This window comes from Rhinatrema bivittatum, chromosome 3 (assembly GCF_901001135.1).
Source record: "Rhinatrema bivittatum chromosome 3, aRhiBiv1.1, whole genome shotgun sequence".
Taxonomy (NCBI): domain Eukaryota; kingdom Metazoa; phylum Chordata; class Amphibia; order Gymnophiona; family Rhinatrematidae; genus Rhinatrema; species Rhinatrema bivittatum.
In genome coordinates this window covers 4,501,700-4,528,093 of record NC_042617.1, presented here as the reverse complement: position 1 = coordinate 4,528,093, position 26,394 = coordinate 4,501,700, and the positions used below count along the sequence as shown (strand labels likewise).

The following is a 26,394-nucleotide window of genomic DNA, read 5'->3' as shown; positions in this document are numbered from 1 at the left end:
GGCCTGGACCTTCAGGATTGGCACCGTTTCTCCCATCTGATGATCCCAAGAGGGTCATATGTTGGATACGGAGGCAGATTTGATGAGCCTTATGATCCCTGGACCAATGACATATCCCAGGACACTGATCTACCTTCACAGCCCTCTCCTGATGAAAGAAGACGTTCTCCTCCAGAGGACTTGTCTTTCATTAATTTTATAAAGGAGATGTCTGAAACAATTCCATTTCAGCTTCAGACAGAAGAGGACTCTAGGCACAAGATGCTGGAGTTGTCCGAAGAGGCGATGGATCTTGTCGTGTGCAAGTGGGGAGCTCCCTACTTAAACCTGATGGCCACCCTGAGGAATGTGAAGGCTCCCAGATTCTTCAGTCGCAGAAGGGAGCACTGCTCGGAAGGCGTAGATGCCCTAGTCCTAACCTGGCCTTGCGACGTCCTCCTCTAAGTGTTCCCACCCTGACCTCTGGTGGGAAAGGTACTCAGAAGGATAGAACTTCACATGGGGCCGGTCATTCTCGTGGCCCCGGATACCATGGTTCGTGGATCTGGTGAACCTCGTGACGGACGGTCCTCTTCGCCTCAGTCACCTCCCAAACCTGCTGTGACAAGGTCCCGTATTTTTCGATCAGGCGGATCGCTTTTGTCTACTGGCCTGGCTTTTGAGCGGTGGTGACTGAGGAAGAAGGGTTATAAGGAGGAAGTTATATCCACTCTGTTGTGGGCCCGTAAAACTTCTACCTCTCTCGCTTACGTTCAGGTATGGAGAGTGTTTGAGAGTGTGTGCTGAGTCCGGAGTACCAGCACGCAAGGACGCGGTGTCCCAGGTCCTCTCCTTCCTACAGAATGGCGCCTCCAAAGGTTTGTCTTTCATTTCCTTGCGAGTACAGATTTCGGCTCTCTGTTCCCTCTTAGGGCGGGTCAATGGTTAAGCAGTGGCGGCCCATCTGGATGTAGTTCAATTCCTCAAAGATACCAAGCATTTGAACCCGCCTGTCCGGGCTACTTGTCTGTTGTGGAGCCTTAATTGGTCCTTTGCGTTCTTTGCGAGGCGCCTTTCGAACCCCTCCGGTGGGCCACACTTAAGGGACCTGATTCTTAAGACTGTATTTCTGGTCTCTATTTGCTCGGCCAGGAGAGTGTCTGAGCTCCAAGCCTTGTCTTGTAGGGAGCCCTTCCTTCGCTTTTCTGATTCAGGTGTTTCCCTTAAAGTAATCCCATCCTGTGGGCCAAGTAAGGGGAACAAGGCTTCTAAAGCTACTATTGCACGATGGTTAAAGGAGGCGATTGTGTTGGTGTATATCTGTCTGGGCCAGATGGTTCCGGAGGGCTTAAAGGCCCATTCTTTGCATTCACAGGCTACCTCTTAGGCAGAGAGCAGTTGGTCTCTCTGCAAGAAATATGCAGAGCAGCTACTTGGAATTATCCCAGGACAAGCAGGATGATAGTCCTCACATATGGGTGACTTCACTGGACGGAGCCCTATCACGGAAAACTTTGTCAAAGTTTCTAGAAACTTTTGACTGGCACTCTGAGCCCACTGAGCATGCCCAGCATGTCATGATCCCTCAAGCCACAGGGGTCTCCCTTCAGTCTTCTTTTTTCCACGCTGCAGTTAGCCTCGCGGTTAAGGAGCCCTGTGTGTTTTCACACAACTTTTCCTCACTGAAAAACTAACTTTTCTCAGAAAAATTCCCTCATTGGGGTCTCCCAGTCTTGAGATCAATTTTTCCTTTGATCTGTGACGAAATCTATATTTGCGGTAGATACTGTTCCTTTATTTTTTCGGTGACCGCAGGCCGTCGACGGCTGTCCAGCCTTTCACAATGGCAACTGGCTTCAAAAAATGCCCTAATTGGCCCCGTACCATGTCCATCACCGATCCTCATATTGTGTTCTATGCCTCGGCCCTGGACACAATGTTTCATCGTGTGCCCAGATGACTTCCAAAGGTAGACTGGCCCATCTAGATAAAATGGAACACCTTTTCAATATCCAGCTAGTTCCATCGTCATCGACACAGTCAGTCATCACCGGCAGGAGTTACAAAAAAGGTAATCTTTAAAACTCGCCGGGTGCATGGGGATAGTGGGGACCCGCTATTCTCAACTCCATCGAAGGCATTGACAAAGTCTGCATCGGTACTTGAAAAGAGAGCACTGTGAAAAAGTCATCAGCATCGACGGGAACCGTCCGGTGCCGATTCCTATCCGGGGGTGAGTTCAGTTCCTACCAACCCACCCGCTAAAAAGCCCGGTCCTGGAGGGATTAAGGAGACCCCCTAAGACCTTTCTATTGCTGATGACGGTGAAGATGCTGGTAGATCGGGAGGGGGTCTAGAGGTAGCAAGAGCTATGGCGAAGCTATACCCCTGGCTGGAGTAGATCTTGATGTCCTGGAGAAAACATCCATTCTGGTAGCTGGAGCGGCAGCTCTGTAAAAGCTGTCCAGTCTCGGAATCTGGAGATCCTGCTCAAAGACTGTTTGAGGTTTCGGATTGGAATCTTCATGCCATGGTGTGCGGAAGTTTGATGCAGTGTGTGTACTGGGTGCAGAAGGCACACAAGTATTAAGGGACTGTGGCTGATGCTATGTATGACATGATTCAGATTTCTGCCAGAAGATAGTGGTAGCTGTAAGGAGATTCCTTTGACTACGAAATTGGTCAATGGATGTGCAGCTGTCTAACTCTCCCGTTCAAGGGGAAAGCTCTATTTGCATTACCAAGGTGTTTTGCATTCTGCGAGCGCGTAGTTTCTGTGTAGGGATCTGTAGCAGCCTGGCTTCTGGTGATTTTGCACTGTTGCTTTTTATAGTTAGGGTTGAGTGCTGGCAGTTAGTGCTTTGATATGGGGGTTTTACTGTATTGTAATTGTAATTCAGTTTACTCATGGCTTTGAGGGCCAGGCTCACGCATAACACCTTACAATAGGCCTAATACCATATGGGTTAAAAGTGCCTTTTGTACATTTTTGCAAGGTTTTTTGGTTGACACCAAAGCAGTGCATGTAAATATAGCATACGTGCAAGTGATATATTTTTACCTCAGAAAGCAGTACTATGAATGTTTTTTATGTAAAATGTTAGGAAAGGGCCTGGGATGAAGCTGGGGGAAGGGGAGAGGATCTAGGATGATGGAAGAGGGGAAGAAAGGATATAGTTTTGTGTGGGATTAAATAATTACAATATAAATAACATTAAAGAGAGCTAAATATTCTGTTGCTTCTTTCATTTGCAAAACAATATGACACTAATTCTTTACAGACTTACGCCACACCACCAGAAACATCTCACTTTTTGGTCTTCAGTCTCACTTATTGGGATGAAGGGGTGGTGCGGGGATGTGGGGCAGGGAAAGTTAGACATCTAAATCAGGAATGGGTGGGAAGGAGGGACAATAAGGCAATGAAGTCAGAGGGTGAGGAGAGTGTGAGTGGAGTGAGGAGGGATGTTATGTATTTACTGGATTTCCTGCTTAGAATATCATCGCATGCCACTGGCACAGTGAGAGAGGTGGAAGGGACACCCATACAGTGGAGTTCTAGGGGAAGTCAGCTCAAAATATGTATTTAAAACTCTCCATCTTTAAATAATAGCTTTTCTGTATTACATTTTTCTTCATGTGTTTTGTGCAATATAAAGTATGCAGAACTTTGCAGAACTGTAAATATATCAACCCAGCTTCATCCCAACCAAGACATCCACCACCTCAATATGCATTGTAAAATAGATCAGGTCACAAAAAATAAAACTAAAAAATGAATAGAAAACAACCCCCAGTATACCTAAAGAGTAGAAAAAAAAGGAAAAACACAGCAAATCAATGAGCAGAACTTGTAAAAAGTGTTCTTTAGGTAATTTGGTTCTAGATAGGAGCTATAAAAGGAAAAAGCTTTTAGCAAGTCATTGCCGAGCCTCCCTGACTTTAGGAACCACCAAAAAATGTTTCCTTTGAGCGTATCAAACAATTGGGAATGTACAATTGTTTGACTAATATGAAATATTACAAATTATATGAAAATAAGATTTTGCAATAGTAAACAAATGCAGTAAGAATTTGCAGAAACGATGTCTTTTATCATAAGTTAAAAAAAATAGAAAATAAAATGTTAGAGTAGATAAGTGAAAATGTATGTGGTCTCAGGACATTTTTTTTATTTTGCTTTTACAACTTAGGTCCTTTTGCCAAGCAGTCTACTCTCTCTTGACAAAGTAAATCCAGCCATGGCAGGCAGTTTTCCTTGTTTGCTTGTACACTTTACTTACTCTGTGCCTCTTTCTGTCAGGATAAATAAAACTGGAGTATTTTATTACCATTCTGAGTTTAGCGAGCCTCCTGTTCTAAAGGAGTTTGTGTTTCAGATGTGCCGGGAGAGCCACTGAGAATGCTCATTTTAATGAGTTTATTTCAGATCCAGTTACTTAAAGTAAAAGTTGATGGTACATATCTCTTTACTTGTACTCCACTACAGCAGCCAGGAAATTCACCTGAGTGAATAGTCAATATCTAAGTCATTGATAATTCACACAACCTATATCTTGTTTCCCTTTCTATCTTTCTCTCTTCTTCCCACACTTTTTTCTGCTTGCATCTCAAGCAGACGAGAAGCAGAATTATTTTTCACTGTCATGTCTAGTTCTGCTGTTCTTGTAACAGAGCTTTCATTTTAAAAGAGAGGAGAAAACCATTCAACCTGGCACACCCTCAGTAAAAGAGGACTACGCTGAGTAAAGGAGTTTTTCTGTGATGGTCCTGATAACTAAATATATGTGAGCATGCATATAAAAAAGAGCCTTGATAGTTAAATATATGAGATGGTATAGAAGGAAGGTTTGGATAAACCTGCAGTGTAAAAAGCTACGTATTCCCATGGTATCTGTAAGTGGTGTTACTGTATATGAAGCAATCCACAGATATTTGCAGGTGTTCAATGGGCAATTCTCAAAAGCCATTTACCAGGGTAAATAGATTAAAAACTGCTCATCAGGTACCTGAATAGCATTACATTTGGGGGTCAGATCAGGGAAGGCATAAACACTTAGTTTTGCAGGAAACTAGTTTCTCCTAGGACTCGCAGGATGGTAGTCCTCTCATGTGGGTGACATCAGATGGCGCCCGGCACAGGAAACTTCTGTCAAGTTTCTAGAACCATGTCCAGGCACACTGAGCATGCCTAGCATGCCCCTATCCAAGTGTCCACTCGGGGTCCCTCTTCAGTCTCTTCACTTCCGCGGAACTGTTGCCTTGCAAACATGGAGCTCGCACTTTTTTTTTCTTTTCAAAAAGCTTATTTTGAGTCTTCTCTTACCTTTCCACACTGGGTCCCTTTATCTTTCCTGGCCCTAGTTAGAGGCGTTACGGTAAGTTATCGCTTTCTCTGCGGTCTATCACTGATGGTGCTGTCCTCTGGTGACCGCTGGCCATCAACCGCTCAGCGGTTATTTTTTCTCAGTGGCGTCCTCTGGGTTCCGCTGCTGCTCCCAGTGCCCTCGGACCATGTCCATCACGGACCCCTAGGAGATCTGCGGGCCTTGCACAATGTGCATGGCTGTCCTTTTTGTGCTCAGATGATCCACCAAGGGGTCATCAAGAACGCCTGGGCAAGATGGACAATTTGGTGCCAGGAAGTCGGATCCTTTGACCTCTGTGTCAGGGGCGATGACAACCCATGGCATAGAGGACCCCAGAGGCTTTGAAGCCATCTTGTCCTCTCCCTCACCAATCCCCCAGCTGGAGATGAGGGTTGGGATCGACCCGTATCCATTTCTTCCCTCTCTAGGTCTGAGTTGTCACCATCATCCTCTGTGCTGGGGAAAGGCCAGACTGAGCATTGGGGAAAACCAAAGCAGCACCGGGCACCTTCCTCCCATGGCTCCAAGCTCGGGAAGGCGCTGACTTTGCCCGCAGTGCCCATGAAGCGGCCCTGTACTGAAGAGGCATCGATGCCCATCGAGGGCATCGATGCCCGTCCAGTACAGGGCATCGATGGCCTGTACTGGAGGGCCTGAGGCAATCCCCACCAATGTCTGTGGCAGGCACCGGTTCCCCTCACGGCTCCAAGGGGAACCAGGTTACGCCGCCACCTCAAGGTGTACTATTCGGCATTCAAGGAGGAGTTAGAGCACAAGGCGTGTCTGGCGGTGGGGCAAGCCCTTGGGGATATCGAGCCACTGGCCCTCTTGGTGCCGCTGCCAGAGCCTGCATCGTTTATGCTAGCACCATTGTTGGAGTTCTTGGACCACCTCCTCGGTGCACTGCTGATGCAACCTGTGCCGATACCCCAGGAGCCCTTGTTACCATGAGGGGTACCGGTGAGGCCACAGTCGTAAACAATCCGATCGAAGATTCCTCCGATGAGGAAGGGCCATCTGCTTGGTGGCATGTCCTCCCTGGCCTATTCCATAGCCACCGATCCTTGGGTTACTGGGGCCTGTGACTCCATCGATGCCCCCAGGGCCAAGTATGCTGTCAGTGCCTGTAGGACTATTGGTGTCCCTGTTGCCGTGGCCCAAGTCTGTGCTTCAGGCTCCCCCACTGGTGTTGCCAGGGAATGAAATTGATATCCTATATGACCCATGGGACAATGAGCCTTCCACCTCTTCTTCTGTGGACTCGTGAGGATCTATCTTCGGAACCCTTTCCTCCAGAGGACCTGACATTCACAGGTTTTGTAAGAGCAGTGGCGAAGTCTGTCCCTTTCCAGCTCCTTACTGAAGAAGACTCCAAGCACAAGATGCTGTAGATCCTTCAGTTCGTGGATGTCCTAAAGAAGTATTCGTGGTCTCTGTCCACGATATCTTTAAGGACTTGGTTAGCAAACTCTGGGAACACCCAATCTCTGTCCCTCCAGTGAACAGGAAGACTGACTCAGTGTACCTGGTGCAACTATCTATGGGGTTTGAGAAGCACCACCTGCCACACCAATCTGTTGTAGTGGAGTCTGCCCTTAAAACTAAAAGGTCGCACACCTATGCCACTGCCCCTCCCCAGGGCATGAGCACAAGTCTGTAGGCCACAAGGTCTTCCAGGGCTCCATGTTGGCAGCCCGCATTGCTTGCTACAAGTTATATATGGGCCAGTATTCCAGAAGTCTCTGGAAGTAAGTGCAGGATTTGACAGATTGCCTCCTTCAATTTCAGGAGAATTTCCTAAACTTTGTGCAGCAGGGATTGGAATGCGACATAGTTCGATCCGCATATGATGTCTTTGAGACAGCGACAAGAGTGGCCAAAGAGGGCTTTGGGGCTCATCGTATGGCCTGGCTAAGGGCCTCCGATCTCTGGCCCAAGGTACATGACCATATTGCAACCTACGTTGTACTGGAGAGAATCTCTTCGGTGACAAAATCAAGGAGGCAGTAGCGCATCTCGGAGATCATCATGAGACCTTGCAGCATCTATCCGCAAGCACCTTGGCCTCCCAGTCCTCGGGCTAAAAATCCTCGAGGGAGGTCCTCAACGACCATTCTACCGTCCATGGAAATACTACCCTCCAGCAAGCAGGGCACGACCTCAGAGGCCTGGGCAGAGGTCTCGGCCTAGATAACAGTGTGTCCCCAGAACCAGCACTGCAGCAGACTCCTGCCATGGGTTTCTGACTGGCAGTTTAAACAGTCACCAGTGCAGCCAGTGGTGAGCCCTCTGGTCGGAGGTCAGCTCATGTCCTTCACAGACCATTGGAGAGCCATCACCTCAGATCAGTGGGTCCTCTCCATCATCAGCCAGGGGAACAGGTTACAGTTCCAGGAGACCTTGCCGGATTTTCCCCTGTGTCCATCTTGGAAGGCTTCCAGGGATCAAGAAATACTTCTCAAAGAGCTCTCTGCCCTAACAATGGCCAGAACGGTCGAGCCAGTACCTCTCGGGTCAGCGCGGAAGCAGATTCTACTCCAGGTCTTTCCTTATCCTGAAGAGAACGGGAGGCCTTCTCCCAATTTTGGATCTGAGGGCTTTGAACGAGTTCCTTACATAAAAACATAAGAAATTGCCATGCTGGGTCAGACCAAGGGTCCATCAAGCCCAGCATCCTGTTTCCAACAGAGGCCAAACCAGGCCACAAGAACCTGGCAATTACCCAAACACTAAGAAGATCCCATGCTACTGATGCAATTAATAGCAGTGGCTATTCCCTAAGTAAACTTGATTAATAGCCGTTAATGGACTTCCCCTCCAAGAACTTATCCAAACCTTTTTTGAACCCAGCTACACTAACTGCACTAACCACATCCTCTGGCAACGAATTCCAGAGCTTTATTGTGCGTTGAGTGAAAAAGAATTTTCTCCGATTAGGCTTAAATGTGCTACTTGTTACAATCCTGGTCACTAGGTTGGTGACCGGGCACTTACCGCTTCCTCCCGCGCCGAGGACCGCACCACAGAACGCCCGATTCGCGGCCTTCCAGGCCGCATGGCAGCAGCGTCTCCACAAGGGAGACGCTGCCGAAGACTCCTCCCCTCGTCGGGGGAACGCGCGCGCAGGGGCCAGCGTTTTCAATCGTCTGCACCCGGATGTGCTGACATGCCTCCGATGACGTCAGACGCCGGGTAAGGGGATTTAAACCGGGGACCGGGGGTTTTCTAATTGCCTTGCAACGAGGTTCCTTCTATGAAGTACTAGTTGCCATTCTGACTACCCGGTTCCTGATTCCTGCTGCCTGTCTTGGATTCTGCCTGCCTGACCTTGATTCTTGCCTGCTGCCTGGTTCCTGGACTTCTGTTTGCTCTTGCGGTTCTGTTTCTGCCTGATTTCTGCCTGCCTTGACCTCCGGTTCGTGACCTTGACTTCTGCTTGCCTGCCGCCTGCCTTGACCTCCGGTTCGTGACCCTGACTTCTGTCTGCCTGCCGCCTTGATTCCGGTTCGCACTCCTTCCCTGGGTTTCTTCGGTTCTTCGCCTAAGTCCCAGCGGTCCGGGTCCCTACGGGCTCCTCCTGGGGGGACCTCGGACTTCCAGGGTGAAGACTCCTAAGTCCTAGCGACCCGGGCTCCCACAGCTCCTCTGGAGGGGTCACGGGTTTCCAGGTGAAGCTTCGTCTACCCAGTGTGAGTTCTGCCTCCCGACCGTTCCCGCTGGGTCGGTCGGCCTAAGGATCCACTTCCGGATTTGGACAGTCATAACACTACTTGCTAACTTCATGAAATGCCCCCTAGTCCTTCTATTATTCGAAAGTGTAAATAACTGATTCACATCTGCTCATTCAAGACCTCTCATGATCTTAAAGACCTCTATCATATCCCCCCTCAGCCGTCTCTTCTCCAAGCTGAACAGCCCTAACCTCTTCTGCCTTTCCTCATAGGGGAACTGTTCCATCCCCTTTATCATTTTGGTTGCCCTTCTTTGTACCTTCTCCATCGCAACTATATCTTGTTTTGTGATGCGGCGACCAGAATTGTACACAATATTCCAGGTGCGGTCTCACCATGGAGCAATATAGAGGCATTATGACATTTTCCGTTTTATTAAACATTCCCTTCCTAATAATTCCGAACATTCTGTTTGCTTTTTTGACTGCTGCAGCACACTGAGCTGACGATTTTAAAGTATTATCCACTATGATGCATAGATCTTTTTCCTGGGTGCTAGCTCTTAATATGGAACCTAAAATTGTGTAACTACAGCAAGGGTTATTTTTCCCTATATGCAACACCTTGCACTTGTCCACATTAAATTTCATCTGCCATTTGGATGCCCAATCTTCCAGTCTTGCAAGGTCTTCCTGTAATATATCACAATCTGCTTGTGATTTAACTACTCTGAATAATTTTGTATCGTCCGCAAATTTGATAACCTCACTCGTATTCCTTTCCAGATCATATATATATATATATATATATATATATATATATATATATAAATAAATAAAACGCACCGGTCCAAGTACAGATCCCTGAGGCACTCCACCTTTTCCACTAGGAAAACTGACCATTTAATCCTACTCTGTTTCCTGTGAAGGAGAAGTTCAAAATGGTCTCACTGGGCACCCTTATTCCCCTTCTGCACCAAGGAGATTGGCTTTGCTCCCTCAATCTACAAGATACCTATACTCACATAGGGATTGCCCACGCCCACTGGAAATATCTCCAGTTTCTGGTGGATGAACACCATTTTCAGTACAGGGTGCTGCTGGATTGCTGTCCATACCCCGTGTTTTCACAAAGTTCTTTGCAGTGGTGGATGTGCATTTGGAAACGCAGTGTGTGCAAGTCTTTTCCTACCTCGACGATTGCCTGGTCAAGGGCTCCTCCAGATAGGGAACACTGCAGTCCCTACAGGCCACCATTCAAATCTTGGAGAACTTGGGGTTTTTAATCGGTTACCCAAGTCCCAGCCTCTCCTGCCCCTGCATCTGAACTTCATAGGGGCCAGGTTCATCATAGCTCAAGCCTGGGCATTTTTGCCCAGGGATCAAGCAATCACCTTGGCTTCATTGGTGGGGACGTTCTCACGAAGTAGCCAAATTTCGGCATGCACCATGTTGCATTTACCGGGGCACATAACTGCAACTGTCCATGTCACACCCTTTGCTCGCTTTCACATGCACAGTGGACCCTGTGGTCTCATTTGTGTCAGGCTACTCAGGACCTTGGGGCACGCGTTCAGGTCCCCGCATCGCTCCAAGACTCCCTGTCATGGTGGGTGACTCTTCCCAGTCTGGAGATGGGGATTCTGTTCCAGGCCTCCCCCATGCAAGTTGTACTCCACAGATGCCTCCCACCTGGGTTGTGGAGGTCATGTGGGGGACCTTCACACCCAGGGTTCCTGGTCAGCTCAGGAGCTGTAGTGTCAGATCAGTTTCCTGGAGCTGCGGGTGGTCCGTTATGCCCTCTGGGCATTTCAGGACAAACTGGCAAGGTTCTGCTCTTCCAAACAATCAGGTAGCTATGTGGTACCTCAACAAACAGGGAGGAGTGGAATCATTTCTCCTATGCCAGGAGGCAGTCCAAATCTGGTCATGGGCCTTATCCCAGAAGATTCTTCTTCGAGCCAGATACCTGCCAGGATGAGAGAATGTTCTGGCGGACTAAGTCGTTCCTTCCAACCGCACAAGTGGTCCATGAAGCAGGAAATAAAAGACCGGATCTTCCGTCTTTGGGGAACTCTGGGCGTGGACCTCTTCACTTCCCCTTGCAACAAAGTGGACCAGTTCTGCTCCCTGACCGGGGGGAAGAACAGAACAGCATCAGACACCTTTTCCCTCCAATGGGGAAGGGGTCTCTTGTACGTCTATCCTCCGCTTCCTCTGGTCTCCAAGATGGTCCTGAAACTCAAGCAGGACCAGGCGACCCTGATTCTCATTGCACCTTATTGGCCCCGGCAGATCTGGTTCTCGCTCCTGCAGGATCTTTCCCTCCAGGACCCAATCCATCTGGGAACATCTCTGGACCTCATAATGAAGATCAGGGGAAGTTGTGCTATCCCAACCTCCATGCCTCGTCCCTCACAGTTTGGATATTGAAAGGATGACCTTACAGCCCCTGAATCTCTGAGGGAATATCTCTGGTCCTGCTGTCCAGGAAACCTTCCATTAGGAAGTCTTACGGCCTCAAGTGGAAGAGATTTTCAGTGTGGTGTGACGAAGGGTTGAACCCGTTCTCGTGTTCTACCTCCAAGTTGTTAGATTACCTGCTGTACTTCTTGGACGCTGGCTTAAAGACCACCTCTGTGAGAGTATATCTCAGTGAGATTGGAGCCTAGCACCAAGGAGTGAATGGATCTCCCATTTCAATGTAGGTGGTTTCATGCGCATTCTACTCCAGCTTGAAACCTCTCCTCAGGCCCCCTATGGTTTCCTGGGACCTCAATGTGGTCTTGGCCCACCTGATGTAGGCTCCCTTTGAGCCCTTGTGCTCTTGCGACCTGAAGTACCTGACCCGGAAGGTCATTTTCTTGGTAGCGGTCACCTTGGCGCTCAGGGTTAGTGAAATTCAGATGTGGTGTTCTATCCACCCTTCACGAGGTTCTTCCACAAGCGGGTAGTTCCTGAACATACCCAGATCAGTCCAGAAAAGTGGGTTGTGTATCCCTACCAGCAGGTGGAGTCAGAGAACAATTAGAACTTTGGGCACTGATACATAACGAGTGCCACCTGTAGTTACTCAGTATTTCTCGGATTCCAGCGGGTGGTACAGATGCACACCTGCACTATTTAGTTATATTTTTTATTTAGATAGTTTGAATTTAATTTTTTGGTTTACGGTCGCTTCCTGAAGTGTTAGGCTCCTTCGTGGGCCATCCCTCAGTAGAAGCTGGGCGCCGGGGAATTGGATATTCCTGTCAGTGTTTCGCCCACCGCAGTTTGATGTCTGACGACCAGGGGCTCCTGGCTACTCACTACCGTCTCTGCTACAGCTACTCCCTTGTCTCCTGCAACAGCTTTTCTCTGTGTCTTGGTAAAGTTTATTTAAAAAAAAAAAAAAAAAGAGCTGTTTTCACTGCACCTGACTGATAGTCTTCAGTGCTGAGGTAAGGAGAGGTGCAGAAGGGACCGGTCCTTTTAAGGCAGGCCGGGGGAGCTGTCAGCAGTGTTCCCCTCAGCTCCCGGGGCTCCGGGTTGTTTTCTGAGGGCAAGGGTGAGTTTTTCTCAGTGTGCCTCATTTACTCACCGCTTCCCTGCTAGGGGCCTTGCAATTTCAGTATAGACAGGCTCCTTTCCCGCAGAACGGCTGAGCGTGTTTTTTTTTTCTCCTCAGCTGGTAGTCTCTTATCCCGTAGCACGAAAAGTTTCTTTTTCTGGTCCTGCCAGACTGAAATTTTATCCGCATCGTGGCTTCGAGCGTTTCTTTTTTTTATTCGCGCCCTTTTCTATTTCACTTCAGATTATCTGCGCGCTGCTGCAGATGGCACCGAACACAGAATCTCAGGCCTGTCGCGCGTGTGGGTCACGCGGCCAGGCGTTCGATGCAGCCTCCTAATGCGCAGCGTATTCCCCGGGGTTAGAAGGCTCTTCGGGGCTTCTTGACTCCTCCCTCGGGGAGAGAACATCTGTCTCGCCTTCAGCTTCACGGGAAGAGGATTCTCTGCCTGTTCTAGCCCCGGTGAGGGAAGACCTCTCCGGGGGAACTGATATCACCGCAGCCGACTCGGGAGGGGGACCCAGAGGGGTTTTCCCCAGAATTTGTCCTCCTTATGCACCAGGCTTTCCTGGCAAGGAAATGCTCGGCGGTAAAGCAGCCCGGTCTCCTGAGGGCAGGTTCGGACCCGCCTGAGAAGAAGAGGTCGGGTACCGACCCTCGTCAGCGCCTCCCTGATCAGGCTCACCCCACAGGGGATTCTCCCCAGGATATGCGAGATCCGATCTCCGGGTCTGGGTCGACGCTGGCTTCTGGGGTAGAAAGGGTGGCAGACTTGGATCCGCGGCTGGATCCAGCTGATGTGGATACTGATGATCCGGATGAGCCCGATGACCCTCCTGCGGAGGGGGTTGACTCCAGTGTGGTGCATTTGTTCATGAGGGATGAGTTCAGACCCCTTATTTCCCAGGTCCTTGAAGTTCTGGGACTTAAGGTTTCTCAAGAAGAGTCTGACAACGAGGACGTCAATCCAGTCCTCGACGGCATTATGGGTCCCACAACATCTTTTCTTCTGCCTAAGAAGGTTCGCAAACTAGTGATCCGGGAGTGGGAGACTCCGGATTCTGGCTTGAAGGTGGGCAGAGTTAAATCTGCTTGTGATTTAACTACTCTGAACAATTTTGTGTCATCTGCAAATTTATCTCACTTGTCATATTTCTTTCCAGATCATTTATAAATATATTGAAAAGTAAGGGTCCCAATATACTTGAGGGGTTATTCAGAACAAGTCATTTCCACCCTTCTACAGGCGAGACGTCCAGCCACCTCTATGGCTTATGTGAGAGTTTGGAAGCTTTTTGAGACGTGGTGTCATCAGCGTTCCTGCGACCCTTTAGCGGTGCATGTTCCTCGGGTGCTTGACTTTCTGCAACAGGGCCTCGCTATGGGCTTGGCGTTCAGTTCCCTTCGTTTACAAGTTGCAGCTCTACGTGCCTTGCGGGGAAACTTTGATGGCTGTTCGCTGGCAGCGCATCCGAATATTGCTTGGTTTCTTAAGGGAATCAAACATTTGCGCCCTTCCATCCGTTCGGTGTGTCCGGATTGGAGTTCGAAATTAGTCCTGCGAGTTCTATGTGGTGCTCCTTTCGAGCCTCTTCGTGGAGTTTCCCTGAAAGATCTGACTTTGAAAACGGTGATTTTGGTGGCCATTTGCTCGGCCTGTCTGATCTCCGAGTTGCAGGCGCTGTCTTGTCAGGATCCTTTTCTTCAGATTGACGACTATCGGGTATCATTACATATGGTTCCATCCTTTGTCCCTAAGGTGGTTTCAGCCTTCCACATCAATCAAACTGTGGAACTTCCGGGGTTCCCTAACTGGTCCCAGGAGTCTTCTCAGAACAGAGACCTTCATCTTTTGGATGTGCGGCGCGTCTTATTGCGTTATCTGGAGATTACTTATGACTTCAGACATTCTGATCATTTGTTTGTTCTCTTTGATGGCCCAAAGAAGGGGTCAAAGCGTCAAAGGCGAGCATATCTCGGTGGATTATGTAAGCCATTTGCGCGGCATAGATAGCCCGAGGGCGTCAGGTGCCTTTGGGTCTCAGAGCTCATTCCACTAGGGCTCAGGCTACCTCCTGGACAGAGTGTCAGTTACTGTCTCCTCAGGAGATCCGTAGGGCAGCGGTGTGGTCGTCTATTCACACTTTTTTGAAACATTACCGATTGGACGTTAAGGCTTCTGATGAACCGTCCTTCGGAGAGAGTGGCTTTGTGTGGGTCTTTTGGGTTCCTGTCCAGTGTAGGGTGGCTTGGGTACATCCCACTTTTCTGGACTGATCTGGATATGTTCAGGAAACGAAAATTGGTTCTTACCTGCTAATTTTCATTCCTGTAATACCACAGATCAGTCCAGAGGCCCACCCCTTTCTTCAGATATCGAAAGACTGTCTTGGTCAGAACCCGCTTAAGTTTTTTATTGTTGAAGCCCCTTTTTTGCAGACATGATTCATGGAGCAGTTTTTAGTAGTTGTTCGGTCTGGTTTTTGCCAGCGGTGAAATGGTAGTCCGGAAGTTTGGTTAGATGCTACCCATCGTTATTTAGATCTGTTAGCATGGGCTTGGGTACAGGTCAATACTGAGGGACTGCAGTTGGCCCTCTCGTTATGTATCAGTGCCCAAACTTCTAATTGTTCTCTGACTGCACCTGCTGGTAGGGATACACAACCCACTTTTCTGGACTGATCTGTGGAATTACAGGAACGAAAATTAGCAGGTAAGAACCAATTTTCATTTCTCTGCACTCGCTCTAATTCCTACCAAATGTAGTAACTGAGTTCCACCTTAATCAGTCCATCATTCTGCCAACCTTCTTTACTAAACCTCATTCGCATTGGGGTGAGGGAACACTGCACAGCCTAGATTACAAAAGGGCTTTAGCGTTCTGTCTGGAACAAACAGCAGGCCACAAATGATCTACGCAACTCTTCATTTCATTCGACAAAAATAGATTGGGAGTTGCAGTATCTAAGCAGACCTTGGCTAACTGGCTTGCAGACTGCATCTGCAAGGCGTAGGTGTGTCTATAGCTGGGTGGCCATGTCAAAGCTCACTCCATTTGAGCCATGGTGACTTCAGTTGCAATGTTGCAACCTCGAGTTCCCTCCACACCTTTGCTTCACATTACTGCTTGGACAGATGTCAGCCATGTCGGTCCTACAGAACCTTTTCAGTAGTGAAACCCAACTCTTCCTAGCTTATGCCCCTTGTTCGGGTTCAGGCTGACTCCCCCTGTTGTCACCAGCACTAGTTTGTTATGCCTGTTGGCACGTAGTTAAGTGCTGTGTGTCCCTGGTATGTACAGGAGCAGCCCGGAGCTTGTATTCACCCACATGTGAGGACTGCCATCCTGCTTGTCTTAGGAGAAAAAGTTGCTTACCTGTAACAGGTGTTCTCCTAGGACAGCAGGATGTTAGTTCTCAGGAAACCCACCCTTCATCCCATCGGAGTTGGGTTTCTGATGATTATTTTATATTTGTGAGTTCTATATTAAGAGACTGAAGAGGGGATCCCATGTGGATAGTGGCATGCTGGGCATGTTTAGTGTGCTTAGTTCAAGCACACAAGTGAGGACTAACATCCTGCTGTTCTTGGAGAACATCTGTTACAGGTAAGCAACTGTGCTTTCTGCAGAAAAAGCAGGCACAGGTCTTGCAGTCGCCCCCCCCCCCCCCCCCCCCCCCCAAAGCAATTTTCAAAGGGGAAGCCTGTGCAAACTTTTCTTTGAGAACTGGTGTAAAGCACCTTCAAGCTTTTCAACTGGCTGCATAATTTTGAAAATTGCCTCCGCAAAGTATAGGCGGCAGATGTTTGTGTTGCAAGGATTGCGATCCAGAAATGTATCACCACTATAAGGGGTGTGGCAGGAAAATGTCACAACATTGAAGTGCTTTGCCTGCACTGATTGTTTTCTGTTTACTTCAGCATCAATATATATGAAAACCTTTGCTGGGGAAACCTCTGTCTGCCCTGGCTGTGGACAAGCTGTCTTCTTTGGTAAGTGCACCAGATGCATAATTGCATGCCGTATGCTTGAGAATAGTTGGTCTTTGAGAAGGACTAAGTTAAGGAATTGTTAAATTTTTTTAATTGTATGTGATGTAGGTCACCCTTTTGGTTGAATGTGTCTTTTGTAACTCACTCTGGGCTGGAAGGATGAGCGTGTAATCAAGTGTAAGTAAATAAAAATACTGCAAGCTGATATGAAAGGAGGACATAGTAACTTAAAAATAGAAGTCACTTGAAATTGTTGGGTCTGCTCCAACCATGATAGGGTAACTTGCCAAATGATTTTGAGATACTTAGATAGGAGACTATAATCGATGTACTGAATGGGATGTAAAGCTGACTATGGTGTAAGCTTCCAAGAATAATAAGGCCTTACCTGGCCTCTTCTGGGTATTCTTGCAACTGGATAGTATCCCTCATTCCAGTCTATTTAACCCTTAATATCCATTCCCTGGAGAGATATCCCCAATTAAACACTTGCCCTGTTAGTCTATTTTAGCAGCTTTTTGTATTCTCCAGTTTCCATGTGTTCGCTGCAGATGAAAATATAACCATTCATAATTAATAGAGGTGTGCATTCGCCTAGGACGAATTATGCAATTTTAACACAATTAATACATAAAACAATATCCAAAAATACAATATAATAAAACATAACACATTCATAAAACTAAAAAATCGTTATTAAAAGTAATATTAGAAAGGTATGCTTTTACCTGCTTTCTAAATGTCTTCATGTCAGGTAAAGCATGTAGTTCAGCATATAGTTTATCAGAGAAAGGCAGCAAAATTATTTTACATAATTTTTTCCCATCGATAGCAGGGCTGAATTAGCCATGCTGTCTGGGAAGCATCGTGACCCCGAAGTAGGCGGAGTTTCCTCAGTCACAGAACTTTGATTCTGTGTGGCTGCACTGTGATCTTCCCACGCGATTCCCTCTTCTCCTCAGTTTCTTTTTTTCCGCGAGCCAATTCACACGTGGGGTTTTTTTCCTCAGTAGATTTTTTCCATCAGGAAAACCTTTGTGATTTTTTTTTTTTTTTTTTGCTCTTTTTCGAATTTTTTCGATCTCAGATGGCTCCGAAGCCATCTGGATTCAAGTATTGCCATTGTGGCAAAATTATGTCCATCGGTACTGCTACATATGCTTAGGCCCTGATCACGACCAAGCCTCATGCAGAGACTGTGGTTGGATGAGTCCAAGGGCCCAGCGCCAGCGTGCTGAAAAAATGGAAAGGCTCCGGACAAGTTCTTATGCCCCACCAGCCTCATCTCACTCATCACCGGGACCGGTGAAGAGGAGCAAAACATCTACCAAGAGGGCCTCCTCCCTCTGGCCGAAGGAGAGGAGTCGTGCCAGGTAGGGTCTGACAGCTCCCTTGAGCTGCCCAAAAAAGCCAGGGCTCTGGTGGACGTACCATGGAAGAAAGGAGTAGTAAGTACGTTGATTGGATCACAGGGCTCTGTTCCCGATGGACCCCGCTCTCAGGTACCGAAGGACTTGACTCACATAAAGGAAAATCGGCGCACTTGACGCCATAGAGACACTCACATGGAAAACGTCCCAAGTCTATGATGCACCATAAGCATCCAACCCATTCTACGACGCATTCGAAACATATCTCAACTTCACCAGTTCAGGAACCTTCACCTTTGCCCGGAAAAAGATCTCAGAAGATCAACACTCACATGGAACATCACAACTTCCTTCCCACAGTCCTGATGTTTATGTTGAAATCCTTTCTGACCTGGAATCTCAATCCCTCAAAACATACATCAATTAGTGAGGATTCCTGTTCGGGTCTGTCTTTGGTGTCTCGCACCAAAAGGCTATCCCCCTTCTCTTCAGGCATCTCTAATAAAAAGATTCTGGCCATCATCTATCATTCCACCTTCGACTCAGCTCAAGAGAACAACAATGCCTCAGGATATATTATTGGCGGCAATATCTGCCAGACCATCTCCAGGCCCAGTTCACTTACCACCACAACCAGGATCCTTGGCATCTACAGCCATGATAAAAATTTCCCAAGTGTTAAGTTCATTCTTCGAAGATCTGACATACCCTAAATTCATAGAGAAAGTAGGAACGGTGCTACGAGTAGAAACAGGTAAAATACTGGATCCTAGGGCTGAAATGATGGGGATACTTAAAATATTTGAGATGCCTGTAGAACCTAGGACATTGTCACCTCATGCAGTCCTGGATAAGGTACTTCATAAAATGTGAGAAACCCCCCTTTTCCACAACTGCCGCATCGAGGAAGACTGATTTGAAGTACAGAATGAGGAACTCTACGGTCTACAAAACCTTTTAACTTCCCCATAACTCAATAGTAGTGGAGTCGGCGCTAAGAAAAGCGAAGCGCTCAAAGCTGAACGCAAATGCTCCCCCTGGCCGCGACAATAAATGTTTAGATGATTTTGGCAAACGGATTTACCACTCCATCATGTTGTCTACAAGGATTCAACATCACCAATTCTATATGACACAATACTTATATGAGTGTCTTCAAAAACTTCGCCCTATCTGCCTAGCTGAAGATAATAGCCTCCTGCAGCCCTTCCTCGACATTGAAGGTCTACGGCACCTACTTGTTCAATCTATGAAGGGTTTGAATCTTCATCAAGGGCTTCAGCAACAGCCAAAACAGCCAGGAGACTTGCTTGGCTCAAACCAAGTGCTATATGTGATTATGTCCACGACAAGTTGGCTGACATCCCATGCGTGGGGGATAACCTTTTGGTGAAAAGTTCGGAGAGACTGTATCCCACCTAAAGGAACAGATCACAGTGGTACTTTCTCTTACCGCCCCCTCCGATACACACAAAACTCATCAGAAATGTTATCCTTATTGTAGGAAGTCCTACCAAAGACCATACTCCAGATTATATATTCCCTACGGATCACAATAATATAGTCAACCAAGGGGCAGACCTCGTCAACAGACAGCCCAAACCATCCACTGCACCATCACAAAAGCAGCCACGTGCTTTTTAATAACCAGAGAGCCACCACTGCCAACATTTATAGGAGGACATCTGCGCTTTTTTCTCAGGAGATGGGAGTCCATAACCACAGATCAATGGGTACTCAGCATAATCAAAGAAGGTTATCGTCTAAACTTCCAAACCCTTCCATCTCTTCCACACATATCTCATCTACGGGGAAAAGACCCACTCAGCATCCCTCTGCAGATTCAGAAATCTATCCAATCTCCCTTCAACAACAAAATCAGGGGTTCTATTCCCAATACTTCCTCATCCCAAAAAAGTCGGGAGGTCTTCGCCCCATTCTGGATTTACAAAACCTCAACAAACATATCCAAAAGAGAAGTTCAAGATGACCTCTCTCAAGAACAGAGATTCCTGACAGGAATTTTCCTCACGGAATTACTAAAAACTTTCATACCCCACATGTTGCGGTCCTGACCGCTTCCCTTCTGTTAGGGCCCAGGCCCGCCTACCTCCGCTTCAGGGATCACCGCATTCCACCCGCTCCAGACCCCGGGGGCTTCTCTCGCTCCACGTGGCAGCCGCCATTATGTGCCTGCTTCCCTTCAGTCTCGCGCGCGAGGACGTCCGTCTTGAGCGCCCAGCTCCCGGAAGCCTGGCCCCGCCCGCACTGCTGACGTCACGCCCAAGTCCCGATATAACCGGCGCTCAAACTCTCATCGCCTTGCAACGAGGTTCACAACTCCGTAGTTGTTCTTAGTTGCGTTCCTGGTGATCTCCACGTTGCCTGCTTCTGACTCCGCTTCAGCCTGCTGCCTGCCTCTGACTCCGGTTTGCTTCTGACTTCAGCCTGCTTGCCTGCCTCTGACTCCGGTTTGCTTCTGACTTCCGCCTCAGCCTGCTGCCTGCCTCCGACTCCGGTTTGCTCCTGACCCCGCTTCAGCCTGCAGCCAGCCTCTGACTCCAGCCTGCTTCCGACTCCGCTTCGGCCTACAGCCTGCTTCAGACTCCAGTTTGCTACAGACTCCGCAGCTGCCCGCTGCCCTGCCTTCAGCCGGCCCTCGGTCCTGTGCAGCCGGTCCCCTGCCTTCCGGGTACCTTGGACTTCCTATCCTTTCTGCTTGCTCTGGTCCCGGTCTACGCCTATCTCAGCCTCTGGACTTTCTGTCTCAGTTCCAAGTCCCGAGGACCCGGGACCCTACGGGCTCCTCCCGGGGGGTCCCTGGTTCCTGGGTGAACTCCTCCAGCTTGTGGCTCTGCCCCCCAGCCTACCCTGTCTCCGTAGGTAAGCCGGCCCAAGGGTCCACTATCTCTCCAGCAGTGTCCAACTGCAACACCACAGGGGGTCCCTCCTTCGAATTTTTGACTCCGCAGTACTCCGGTAAGTTTTTACCCGTTTTTGGTCGATTCCCGTCGAGTTTGGCCCTCGCGGCCTACTGGCCATCAACCGTACCATGGCTAATTTTTTCAAAGGCCATGGTGGGGGGTTAAAAGACAGGAAACAGAGAGTAGGATTAAATGGTCAATTTTCTCAGTGGAAAAGGGTAAGTGGAGTGCCTTAGGGATCTGTACTTGGACCGGTGCTTTTCAATATATATATATATATATATAAATGATCTGGAAAGGAATACGAGTGAGGTTATCAAATTTGCAAATGATACAAAATTATTCATAGTAGTTAAATCACAAGCGGATTGTGATACATTACAGGAGGAACTTGCAAGACTAGAAGATTGGGCATCCAAATGGCAGATGAAATTTAATGTGGATAAGTGCAAGGTGATGCATATAGGGAAAAATAACCCATGCTATAATTACACAATGTTGGGTTCCATATTAGGTGCTACAACCCAAGAAAGAGATCTAGGTGTCATAGTGGATAACACATTGAAATCGTCGGTACAGTGTGCTGCGGCAGTCAAAACAAACAATGTTGGGAATTATTAGAAAAGGAATGGTGAATAAAACGGAAAATGTCATAATGCCTCTGTATTGCTCCATGGTGAGACCGCACCTTGAATACTGTATACAATTCTGGTCGCCGCATCTCAAAAAAGATATAATTGCGATGGAGAAGGTACAGTGAAGGGCTACCAAAATAAGGGGAATGGATCAGCTTCCCTATGAGGAAAGACTAAAGAGGTTAGGACTTTTCAGCTTGGAGAAGAGATGGCTGAGGGGGGATATGATAGGGGTTTAAAATCGTGAGAGGTCTAGAACGGGTAGATGTGAATCGGTTATTTATTCTTTCGGATAATAGACTAGGGGGCACTCCATGAAGTTAGCATGTGGCACATTTAAAACTAATCGGAGAAAGTTCTTTTTTACTCAACGCACAATTAAACTCTGGAATTTGTTGCCAGAGGATGTGGTTAGTGCAGTTAGTATAGCTGTGTTTAAAAAAAGGATTAGATAAGTTCTTGGAGGAAAAGTCCATTACCTGCTATTAATTAAGTTGACTTAGAAAATAGCCACTGCTATTACTAGCAACGGTAACATGGAATAGACTTAGTTTTTGGGTACTTGCCAGTTTCTTATGGCCTGGATTGGCCACTGTTGGAAACAGGATACTGGGCTTGATGGACCCTTGGTCTACCCAGTATGGCATGTTCTTATATTGGTCTGACCCAGCATGGGAAGTTCTTATGTTCTCCTCCAGAGGACTTGCCCTTCATAAATTTTGTGAAGGAAATGTCTGAATTGGTTCCCTTCCAATTACAGACTGAGCAAGATGATAGGCACCAAATGATGGAGTAGTTGCAATTCTGGATGCTCCCAAGGAAATAACCTGGTGAATAGGGATGGAGGTTCTTTTGGATCTCCTGAAAAAGAACTGGGAATACCCTGCTCCTGTTGCTCCAGTCAACAGAAAAGCTGATGCCACTTATTTGGTCCAGTCAGCCCCAGGATTCCAGAAACCTCAGCTGAATCACCAATCTGTGGTTGTAGAATCTGCCCAAAAGAGGGCAAAAAGATCAAAATCCCACTCTTTCTTTCCCCCAGGTAAGGAACAGAAATTCCTGGATGCCATTGGCTGGCGTGTCTTCCAGGGATCAATGCTTATCCCTCGGATCGCCTCTTACCAGCTGTACATGACCCAGTACAACAGGGTATATTCAAGCAGATACAGAACTTTGCAGAGTCCCTGCCTCAGCAATTCCAGGAAGAGCTTCAAACCCTGGTACACAAGGGGGCGGATTTTAAAAGGGCCGCACGTGCCGGCGCGCCTAAAGCCCCGGGACTCGCGTAAGTCCCGGGGCTTTCGAAAAGGGGCGGGAGGGGCGTGTCCGGGGCGTCCCCGAAACGAAGTGGTGTTTCGGGGGCGGGCCCGGGGGCGTGGTCGAGGCCTCTGGGACCGGAGGACGGAGCGGGGCTGCTGGTGACACGCGCAAAGTTACGCCTGCTGAAGCAGGCGTTACTTTGCCAACAAAGGTAAGGGGGGGGTTAGATAGGGCCGGGGGGGGGTGGGTTAGGTAGGGGAAGGGAGGGGAAGGTGGCGGGAGGGCGAAGAAAAGTTCCCTCCGAGGCCGCTCCGAAATCGGAGCGGCCTCGGAGGGAACAGGCAGCGCGCGACCCCAGATTTTATAAGATACGCGCGGCTACTCGCAGCGTACTTTTGTTCGCGCCTGCTGCGCGAACAAAAGTACGTGCTCGCGTATCTTTTGAAGATCTACCTCAAGGGTTTCGAGGCAGGGAAGCATGAAATAAGATCCTCTTATGATATCTTAGACACCGCTTCCAAGGTATCTGCAACAGCTATTTCAGCAAGAAGATGGGCCTGGCTTAAGTCTTCGGACTTGCGCCCTGAAGTACAAGACAGATTATCTGATCTGCCCTGCATAGGAGACAATCTGTTTGGTGAACAAATACGGTGGCGGAACTCAAGGAGCATCATGAGACCCTTCGCCAGCTCTCTCTGATGCCCTCCGAATATTCCTCCAAACAGTCATTCAGGAAGGATACTAAAAAGTCATTCTTCCGTCCAAAGAAGTCCTATCCACCACCGTCTAGAACTCGTTCCACGAGACCTTTCCAAAAGGCCCACTCGTCAACCTCGGCAACAAAAGCCGGGCCCTGTTTCCAGCTTTTGACTCCTTCATAGAGAGCAGCAGCCAGTTTCCACTGCCTCAGATACCAGTGGGAGGTCAGTTGTGCCATTTCAAAAACAGGTGGCACACAATCACCTCAGACCAGTGGGTCCTTGCCATAATCTCTCAAGGTTATCACCTGAACTTTCTCTCCATCCCACCAGACTCCCCACCTCTACCGACGTGAAGAACATCCTACCGCTCACTTCTCCTGGAGCAGGAGGTCTCCCTCCTCCTCCAGTCCAGAGCAATAGAGCCAGTGCCCTAATCCCAACAAGGCCTAGGACTCTATTCTCGGTACTTTCTAATCCCCAAAAATCAGGCGGCGTTCGTCCAATTCTGGACCTACGTGCCCTCAACAAGTACCTCCACCAAGAAAAGTTTAAGATGGTAACCTTGGGTTCCCTCCTTCCTTTTCTGCAAAAGGAGACTGGCTCTGCTCTCTCGATCTCCAAGACGCATACACACACATTGTGATAACTCCATTTCATCGCAGGTTCTTGAGATTTCTGGTAGGCCCCAAGCACTATCAGTACTGAGTGCTACCATTCGGCCTGGCATCTGCACCTCGAGTCTTCACCAAGTGCCTCGTAGTAGTAGCAGCCTTCCTCAGGACTCAAGGTGTTCACATCTACCCTTATCTAGACAATTGGTTGATCAGGGCTCCCACTCAGTAAGCTGCTCTGTCATCCCTACGTCTTACTTTACACACTCTGATTTTGCTATGATTTCTTGTCAACTACACGAAATCCTGCTTAGTCCCATCTCAAACTTTATCATTCATAGGGGCAGACTTGGACACCTTGCAGGCAAAGGCATTTCTGCCTCGACAGCGAGCTCTCACTCTCATCTCTTTCGCACACCATCTACAGTCTCAGCACTGCATGACTGCACGCCACTTCCTCATCCTGCTAGGACACATGGTGTTCTCAGTACAGGTTACCCCAATGGCCCGCTTGGCCTTGAGTCATGCAGTGGACTCTAAGGTCACAATGGACTCAGTCCATCCAACCTCTGTCCACATCACCGACTCACTTCGTCAGTCTCTAGCCTGGTGGCAAAATCAGATCAATCTCCTCCGAGGCCTGCCTTTCCAGGCTCCAAACCCTCAAATAATTCTCACTACCGATACTTCCAACCTCGGCTGGGGAGCCCATGTCGCCGATTTGTAGACAAAAGGATCTTGGTCTCCAGAGGAAGCCAAACACCAGATAAATTTCCTGGAACTTCGAGCAATGCGATATGCTCTTAGAGCTTTTCAAGATTGCCTATCAAATCACGTCATCCTGATTCAGACTGACAATTAGGTGGCCATGTGGTACATCAACAAACAGGGAGGCACAGGCTCCTTCCTTCTGTGTCAGGAAGCTGCGCAGATTTGGGCGGAAGCGCTCTCCCGCTCGATGTACCTCAGGGCCACCTGCTTACCGGGAGTGCACAATGTCTTGGCAGACAAACTGAGTCGTGTCTTCCAACCCCACAAGTGGTCGCTCAATCCCTCGGTAGCGACCTCCCTCTTCCAGCAATGGGGTTATCCCCAACTGGACCTCTTTGCATCCCCTCAGAACCACAAAGTGGACAATTACTGCTCCCTCATTCGGAGCGAGTGCTCTCAGCCCAGAGATGCATTCTCCCTCTCGTGGACAGCCGGTCTGCTTTATGCATTCCCTCCACTTCCTCTTCTCTCGAAGACTCTCGTGAAGTTACGTCAGGACAAGGGAACCATGATCCTGATAGCACCTTACTGGCCATGCCAAGTGTGGTTTCCCATACTTCAGGATCTCTCCATCCGCAGGCACATTTCCTTAAGAAAGGACCCGCTTCTGGTCACTCAAAACAACGGATGCCTACGCCATCCCAATCTTCGGGCCTTGTCCCTGACAGCATGGATGTTGAAAGGTTAATCCTTCAGCCACTTAACCTTTCAGATTCGGTTTCTCGTGTCCTGATTGCTTCACGGAAGCCCTCCACAAGAAAATCTTATTCCTATAAATGGAAAAGGTATACATCATGGTGTTCTTCACAGTCCCTTGATCCCTTTTCCTGTCCAATCCCAAGATTCTTGGACTATCTCTGGCATTTATCGGAATCAAGTCTAAAGACCTCTTCAATCAGAATGCATGTCAGTGCAGTAGCCGCCTTCATAAAGGTGTCGGGGACATCCCTATATCGGTACAATCCCTCGTAATACGCTTTCTTTAAAGGCTTGCTCCATATCAAGCCACCTTTACGTCCTCCGGCCCCTTCTTGGGACCTTAATCTGGTTCTTGGTCGGCTCATGAAACCTCCATTCGAGCCTCTTCATTCCTGTGACCTAAAATATCTCACATGGAAAGTGATTTTCCTTTTAGCTATCACTTCAGCACGCAGGGTTAGTGACCCCTAGTTACCTATCCGCCTTACACTAAACTCCTGCAGGACCGGGCAGTACTCCGCACTCACCCTAAATTTTTGCCTAAGGTAGTTTCGGAGTTTCACATTAATCAATCCATCATACTACCAACCTTCTTTCCTAGACCCCACTCCAATCCAGGAGAACAGGCTCTGCATACCCTTGACTGTAAATGGGCTCTAGCGTTCTATCTAGACCGTACAGCTGTCCACAGGAAAAGCACTCAGTTGTTTGTCTCTTTCCATTCCATCAAATTGGGGCAGCCTGTGGGTAAGCAGACTCTCTCCTCCTGGTTGGCAGACTGCATATCCTTTTGCTATTAGCAAGCAGACATTCCGCTTCAAGACCGTGTTAAAGCACACTCTGTGAGGGCCATGGAGACTTC

General features: G+C 48.3%; 1 protein-coding gene across 2 annotated transcripts in view; it reads left to right on the top strand.

Moving 5' to 3' along the window:
• CRIP3 (cysteine rich protein 3) overlaps positions 1–26,394 on the top strand; it is a 94,727-nt gene that overhangs the window by 52,800 nt on the left and 15,533 nt on the right. For both annotated transcript variants that reach the window (XM_029592824.1, XM_029592823.1), the window contains exon 5: positions 16,490–16,561. In XM_029592824.1, coding sequence (XP_029448684.1) covers positions 16,490–16,561 — 72 coding nt within the window. The remainder of the gene's footprint in view (positions 1–16,489; positions 16,562–26,394) is intronic.